Genomic DNA, 8359 nt, shown 5'->3' with positions numbered 1-8359 from the left:
CTACTATATATAAAATAGATAACCAACAAGGACCTACTGTACAGCACAGGGAACTCTACTCAATATCTTGTAATAACCTATAATGGAAGAGAATGTTAAAAAAAAGAATATGTATAGTTATATATTGAATATATATGCATAACTGAATTGCTTTGTTGTACACCTGAAACTAACACAACATTGTAAATCAACTACATTTCAATAAAAATTAAAAAGAAAAGTTTATGTGTGAACTTTCATTTACCTGGATCAATCAGCATCTTTTAGAAGATGTGGAGGTTTGATCTTGAAGATGTGACTATGCAGCCTTGAAATTTTCTTTTCTTTCTAACATACTGTGATGCTATTAAAAGCAAGTGTAAGAAAAGAAAACAAAAAGAAGAAAAAAGTCCCAAGAAGACTCATAATTAAAAACTATCAAGAGTCATGTACCAAAATGTTCATTGCAGCTCTATTTACAATAGCCAGGACATGGAAGTAGCCTAAGTGCCCATCAACAGATGAATGGATAAAGAAGATATCCATATATCTTCTTTATATATGTACAATGGAATATTACTCAGCCATAAAAAGGAACGAAACTGAGTTATTTGTAGTGAGGTGGATGGACCTAGAGACTGTTATACAGAGTGAAGTAAGTCAGAAAGAGAAAAACAAATACCATATGCTAACACACATATATGGAATCTAAAAAAAAACAAATGGTCAGAAGAACCTAGGGGCAAGACGGGAATAAAGATGCAGACCTACCAGAGAATGGACTTGAGGATACGAGGAGGGGGAAGGGTAAGCTGGGGCAAAGTGAGAGAGTGGCATGGGCATATATACACTACCAAACGTAAAACAGATAGCTAGTGGGAAGCAGCCACATAGCACAGGGAGGTCAGCTCCGTGCTTTGTGACCATCTAGAGGGGTGGGATAGGGAGGGTGGGAGGGAGAGAGATGCAAGAGGGAAGAGATATGGGGACATATGTATATGTATAACTGATTCACTTTGTTATAAAGCAGAAACTAACACACCATTGTAAATTAATTACACTCCAATAAAGATGTTAAAAAATAAAATAAAATAAAATAATAAAAAAAATTAAAACTATCCCCTTTGAAAAACTGAACAAAGTGTTTGAGAATGGTATTTCTCAAGTGCTTCACTTTCCTCGTAAGGTCACTTGGTTTGCCAGGAAAAGAAAGAAATCAGAGGGCTCCAGGTGGAAATAGGTTTGTTTATTAAAGCAAATAGATTCTGCAAACTTTAGTAATAAATATACTTGTGAAAGCATATCATTAAAATAAAGGCATCTCCAGAAAATGTATCAATAAATATGCTATTTCACCTGAAGAGCCTGTATAAATACATGTTTTGCATAGATTTCCAATAGCTCAATGTGAACACACTTAAGCTCATGTGAAGAAAGCTATGATAAGAATAATAAAAATAACTACAAACAAGGCTACAGGGAGGGCATTCCCTGAGCAGTATTTTCTTTCCATCACAGCTGAGTGCTTCTGCTCTGAAAGAAACCACCAGCATCGAGAAAGGAAACAGAATGCTCCTCTTCTCTGTCATGTTCACGCTGCAGCAACAGGAGTGACACACACCTGCCCAGGTCCCCGGAGATCCCCCCAGCTCAACTGGAGAAATTCTGGAAGATGGCAGCTGCCTCCACCCAGTTCTGGAAGCAGGCCAGCCCCCGCTCCCGGATCTGCTTCCGCCCTTTGTCAGTGATGACGTCCCCGTTCGGTTTCATGATCACAAGCCTGGGGACGGCCATGATGTGGTACCTTGTCCTCAGCTCACTGTGGGAGAGAAGAGGGCGACCGAGGGTCAGCGTGGGACAGGCCAGGCCGCTGCACGTCTGCAGGGACCAGCGCCTCCCCAGTGCCAGCTGAGCCTGCAAAGCCTTAGAATCCAGCCTGCCCGGTGAGCCCTCCCACTGGGCTGAGGATTCCTTTGGGCTCTTTTCTTCTTGCTGCTAGCTGGGTCCAAGACAGTGCTGTCGCAGAGGAATGTCAGCAGTGATGGGACTGTTCTGCATCTGTGCTGCCCAATGTCACAGCCACAGCCACATGTGACTATGGAGCACTTGGAATCTGGCTGGTGAGCCTGAGGAACTGAATTTTGGGTTTTAGTTAATTTTATTTATTTATTTATTGGCTGCCCTAAGCGGCTTGTGGGACCTTAGTTTCCTGACCAGGGATTGAACCCCGGGCCACGGAAGTGAAAGCACTGAGTCATAACCACTGGACTTCCAGGGAATTCCCTGTTTTAGTCAGTTTTAAATTTAAGTAGCCACATGTGGCTAGTGGCTGCCAAATTGCACAGTGCAATTTTAAACCCACAAATAACCCAATAAATTTGTATCCCTCCTACATCTCAGGAGGTTTAAATACATCAGGTACGTATAATAGCAAAAGTTAAAATTCCATGAGTTCTAGATAAATACAAAGACTTACTAGACTTTCTGCCTTACAGATTCAAGGACACACTGATTAACATTATGGGTGAAACATTTTACTGTTGCATGTAACCCCTTGAGTGACCATTTCACAAAATTATTTGTATTCATTTAAGGAAAGGAGCTTCTGCCTTCTTAGTTTTGCAAATCTCCCCATAACCTTCACAGGGATTAGTACCCTCAAGACAGGACAGCTGGGTGAAAATCCCTGTCCTGTTACCACAGCCAGCTTGCCAGGGCCTCACATTAACTGTAGTCTGATTTCCCTCATCAGTCGCCCTCAGGGCTGTAAAACTAAGTGGAAGGAAAAATGCACTTGAGACCCTCCTGTTACTAAATCTCCCCTGTGATGCCTCCATCAGGCCCTTCCTGCTGCTTTCCAGTATCCAAGGCCAAGACAAATCTTAATTCAAGCAGGAAAAAAAACACAGTACCTACGCCCAATGGAGAGAAAATATGCCTTGTTTTCAAACATCTATGAAATGGTGACAAAACCAGTCATGTTCTCGGTCATAAACGGATCTTAATATATTTCAAATAATCGGTGATACACAGACCACTTAATGACATAATGGAATTGGAAACCAATAAGCAATAATTTTTGGAATCAGTTAAAAACTAAATAACCAAATATTATATATGAAATCATAATACCCATATACTATGGGTCCCAAGCTATAGATACAATTAGACACAGAGAGTTATGTCTTACACACTCTTATCCAAAACTAAAAGGCCTCTATATAGATGAGTTCTGCATTTCATTCAAGAAGCTAGAAAAACAATGATGAAGCAATTACAAGGAAACTAGAAAGAAGGCAAAAGAAGATTGAGGACAGAAATCACTGGACGAGGAAATGAATCAACATGGGGTGAGCAACAAAGCCAAACCTGATTCTTAAGACTAAAAAACAGAGCAAAGCTCTACCAAGATTGGAAGGAAAAAGGGATGACACGGGGATATCAGGAACCGGGTGGGGCTTTGAGAAGCGAGAAGGAGGTTTGAAGACAGTTCATTGCTCCAGCTTCTTTTCAAAGAGTCACCCAGTGTGGGTCCTCAAATCCCCACCCTGGCAGCCTCTGCTTGGGGACAGCTGTAACCTTGGAACCATGTGGGAAAGACACATAACAACCCTCCTCCCCCGAAGTCATCTCCATCTCCTCTGGGCACTGTGTCCAGAGAGAATAGACCAAGCCTCAGAAAGGAAAGAGCCTTGTTGCTGGGCAGAATGAAGTGATAACTCTGAGAATTTTAACCATTTCGGGGAAATCTGAGAGCTCATTTCCTCCTCGCTCTGTGTGCAGTTGCAGCATTGGCTCCCTCCCTCCACCTAAAGCAGAACATCCTTATCCCTGGCACAACTGCTTCTGGGTTGCCATGGCAACTTCTGTCTCCAGTCTCTTTCCATCTCAGCCACCGGCAGACCATTACAGAACATATCTCTCTACTTGCTCCGAGCATCCATCAAACAAGTGCCCTGCAGGCGCCAAGCACTGAACAATGTCTGGTCTAACATTAGAGACTACAGAGACACGCCCTCCCCCCCCCCCCCCCTCCCCGGGACACATACCCTTAGCACAGGGGTGGCACTGGCTCGAGCTATGGAGGGCATAGGACTCTGGGGCCAGACATGCTCCCCGTGTCCCCAGGGGCACAAAGGAGGAGCTACTAGGCAGAGAAGCAGAGGCTCCAGGGTTGGAGGATACAGCATGTGTGTGACCTGTGGAGGTGGAAAAGTGTGTGGAGTACTCTGGAACATCAGTTTTCCAGTCTGGCAGAACACAGGTGGAAAGGGAAGAAAACAAGGTGATCGTGGGTCAAATGCTGGAGGGAAATGTGCGAGACACGGACTGAGTGGGTCTCACATGCCAGACTGCAAGTGATAGAAATTCCTGCTGGCAAAGTCAGAAGCTGTTACTTGGCTCTTGGGCCCATAACAAAGGAAAGGAAGGCAGGACAGAACCTGGTCTTCGATGCTGTCCCCCCTCTCAGGTCTCTTGCCTACCTGCACACAGGCATCTGGGCGGGACCTGAGAGCCCGCCCTTGGCCCGCGCTGCCCCTAGCTGTAGGGACGTCTCTAGACCGGGTCTTGTATGCGGCTGCACTGGACAGCCAAGATCCACGCGACCTTGAGGACAGGTGGGTGGCTCTAGGCATTCTCTTCCTGCAGGTGCATCTGCAGCAGTACCTCCAGCCACGCCTGGGGTAACCCCAGGTGGGAGGGGGTGTGTGTGGGTTCTGTGGTGATCTATCTCCTCCTGAGCTTCAGGCTGGTCAGCAGAAATCCAGTGGACAGCAGATGACGTGCTTTGGCCTCTGAGGGAAGACAGCCTGGGGTCCCTCACCATGACTGGTTGGTGATGACGGTTCTGGACCCATCTTCTCACAGCACCAAGCAGATGCCGTGCTCTGCACAAATTAAGAACTTCCGAAAAGGCCTCCTGGAGGCTTCCTACATTCTTTAGTTCTCCTTGGTAGCAGTTATTTCCATTTTTGCTCATGATCTGATTCCAAAATGCAGGCTGGGATGAACAGAATTTAGGGCCTATCTCCAAGAATTTCCCACAGAATACCGCATTTCCTAACTTATAAACTGCAATGACAGGATTAACAAAGTTCAGTCTGGAAAGAGGGAGGCACAAGGAACTAAATTCCCCCCAAAGAAACCCCCCCCCTCCAGATTCCTCCAAGTTCAGGCTGGCCAGCCTGAGCTGGCAGAGTGCAGCTGCCTGTGCCCTGAACAGCTCAGCACCTGTAGTGGACTGAATGGGCCTTGACCAGATAAGGCTTCCCTCTGGGAAGCGGAGGGAGCACGGCAACCCCCCGCACCCCACTCCTAGCAAGGTTGTGCTGAGGCTCAGTGTCCCCTGGGAGAGGAAGCCGTAGCCAAAAGGACAGGTTCCAGAGCCAGGAGTACCAGTCCCTGTTCCTCAAAACCGTGAAATGGGCAACAGACACAAAGTCCTGGTACACAACCAGCTGACAAAGCTCTGAATTCGCGCATCAGCGCAGTCCTCATCCGTCCTGTGAGGTATCATTATACTCAGAGATTTAATACCTTACCTACTGTCACCCCACGAATAGGTCCCACAGCTGGGCTCTGCGCAGGGCCTGAGCTTATTACTAACACTGTCACTCTGTCAGTTTCAAAACTAAGTATGTTCTTTCAAAAGCTGTGTATAACTTGAACGCTAAGCAAATCAAAAACTTTACAACCACCACTAAATGTGAAGGTATATGAATCCTTCCGCCAAGTAAATCACGGGCATTTGGATTTATCATCGAAGACTTTCCTAATCCTGCTGTGAGTGAGGCCTCAGGAAGCAGGCACCGTCGAGGGCCTGGGCCTCACTTCTTCCTCAGCATCACCAAAAGCATGTGCTGGGGGAAAATGACTCTTCCAGGGAACTTTCCAAAGTTAGCTTCCATTTTTAATTGTCCAGAAGGAAAACCATCTCAGAATAATTAATTTGGGGGGGGAGGAAATGCCACAACTGAATATTAATCCCCAGAGAAATGCAACACATGCTGCTACAAAACAAAACCCCAAAATTCACCTCCATATTTGTTAAGGGACGGTGGTATAATGTACTTTGTGAAGAGCAATAAACCTACATGTGGACTCTTACACCAGAGGAGACCCCCAACATGCCAGACAATCGGTGCCTGTGCTCCATTCCTCTCTGCAAATCCTCCACAAAGTCTCTGTACCACCAGGGAAGCCCCTCTTTTTTTTTTTAATTTAATTTATTTATTTTTGGCTGCTGGGTCTTCATTGCTGCGTGTGGGCTTTCTCTAGTTGTGGCGAGTGGAAGCTACTCTTTGTTGTGTTGCAGGCTTCTCATTGTGGTGGTTTGTCTTGTTGCAGAGCATGGGCTCTAGGCGTGTGGGCTTCAGTAGTTGTGGTACATGGGCTCAGTAGTTGTGGCTCACGGTTTCTAGAGCACAGGCTCAGTAGTTGTGGCACACGGGCTTAGAGACTCCACGGCATGTGGGATCTTCCCGGACCAGGGCTCGAACCCGTGTCCCCTGCATTGGCAGGTGGATTCTTAACCACTGCGCCACCAGGGAAGCCCCCACATCCTTCCTTTTCCTCCTCCTTCTTCCCCCTCCCAGGTCCTACCACCTCTCCCCGCTTCTCCCTCCTCCTCTCCATGGAGCTCACTGACCATACACAATAGAGCACTAGGGTCAATTTCCAGTTTGCTCACAAACTCTGAAATCCAGCGGAGCTGAGGTTCCCTGCCATGTTACATCTTTTCCAAAGCAAGGGTGGGGCAAGATCCCTTCAGAGAGCAAGGATTTTTGTCACCTCTGACACGTCTCCTCAAGAGTCCAGGAACCTGCTTCTTTCTACAGTTATAGGAGCAAGAGACGTCTTAATGAAATTTCAGTCACTGCCAGTAAAAATGAAACTGCGACGTGGCCTGGCACTAAGTTCCTCCAGCCCTTGAGTCCTCGGCCTCAAGTAGTACGGCCCCCAGTCCCGTACTACTGGCCCACAGCAGTCAACCCATGGTCTCCAGTTCTGACCTGAGTGGCCTTTCTGGGTCTCCCTCTTCCGCTCTCCAGATAAGGGGCGGTATCTTCCTGTGCTGTAGGATGGGGCATCCCCGGGCTGTGATTTACCAGAGCGGGCTTCCTGGACAGCAGCATCAGCATCACCAGAACTCCTTATAAATTCAGATTCCCAGAGCCTCAGACCCACTGAGTCAGAGGCTAGAGTAGGCCACTGCCCAGGCTCACCAAGCGCCCATGGTGATGCAGATGCTCCCTGTCAGCCAACCACTAGAGCCTCCCTGGGAAGCCGAAGCAGAGACTACGATGTAGCTGAGAGAGGCTCGAACGGGTTGGGGTGGGGATGGGGTTATCAAAGAGCTCCCGATAGCTGGGAGAAGCACAGGGATGAGGGATTGGGATGGGGGTTGGGGGGCGCGCCTAACAGCTCCCAGAACCCCCAAACCGTCCCCACTCACTGCCGGTAGGGGTCGTGGAAGGGCAGCGCCAGCCAGGCGCCGTGCAGCTCCCGCCTGAAGTCCAGCATCTCCTGAGCGCTGCCGTCGGCGGACACGAAGACCACCTCGAAGGGCGCGGACGGCCGCGCCTGGTCCACTAGCTCCGCGTAGAAGTCGCAGATCAGCGGCGTGAAATCGCGGCTGGGCGCGCACCGGCCCGTGGCGAAGTACAGAGCCACCACCTTGTTCTGCAGCGCCGTCTCGACCTCCACCCACGTGCCGTCTTAGGTCACCAGGCGCCGCCCGCCTAGCACGTCCATGGCCGGGAGCCTGGACAGCTGCGGCGGGAGGACACCTGCCGGAAGACGCGGGGAGGTGAGTCGGAGCGCACGGACACCTGCGGGAAAACGAGGCGTAGGAGGGGCGGCAGTGAGCGCAGGTGGCTGATCACCTGAAGGCGGACGGTCACCTGAGGTCACCGTCCACCTGCAGCCAGCCGAAGGGACCGGCTAGGTCCCTTCGCACAGCCGGGCACCCGGACCTCGGCACGGGCCTGAGCCTCGGCCTCCGGCAGGAGTAAGAGCGTCCGTACTGGGGAGAGGGGTGTACACTCACAGACAGCCGCGACCCCAGACGCAGCGGCCGCATCAGCGGCACACATAGCACCCGCCTCCAGGAAGCCGAGGGGCCCCGCCCCCGCCCCTCCTGCCCCCGCGTCCCGCCCCAAAGCCCTCCTCTGCAGCCCCCTTCACCTCCCACCCACCTGCGCAGCTCTCCGTCGTGCGCGGCAAGCCTTTTCCGCGCTCCCGGCGACGCACTCTTCCCCCTCTCCCATGCCCTCCCCCTCCGCTCCTCCCCTGAGCCCCGCCTGTCGCACCCTCGCCCCAGGTCCCTCTGGCGCTCGCCCCACCCCGCGATAGGTCGCTCCCCGCCTGCCCCAGGGGT

At 49.8% G+C, this 8359-nt stretch overlaps 1 protein-coding gene across 1 annotated transcript; it reads right to left on the bottom strand.

Annotated features, from left to right (window-relative positions):
* Positions 1-1629: 1629 nt before the first annotated feature.
* NXNL2 (nucleoredoxin like 2) lies at positions 1630-8075 on the bottom strand. Its single transcript, XM_024731914.1, is given in 3 exon segments — positions 1630-1798; positions 7436-7811; positions 7901-8075. Coding segments are annotated over 3 exon segments (720 nt in total).
* Between the last annotated feature and the right edge of the window lie 284 nt (positions 8076-8359).

The sequence above is a fragment of the Neophocaena asiaeorientalis genome, unplaced genomic scaffold, assembly GCF_003031525.2.
Source record: "Neophocaena asiaeorientalis asiaeorientalis breed wild unplaced genomic scaffold, Neophocaena_asiaeorientalis_V1.1 scaffold160, whole genome shotgun sequence".
NCBI lineage: Eukaryota > Metazoa > Chordata > Mammalia > Artiodactyla > Phocoenidae > Neophocaena > Neophocaena asiaeorientalis.
Note: the sequence above shows the minus strand (reverse complement) of the source record. Positions and strands in the feature narration are given on the sequence as shown.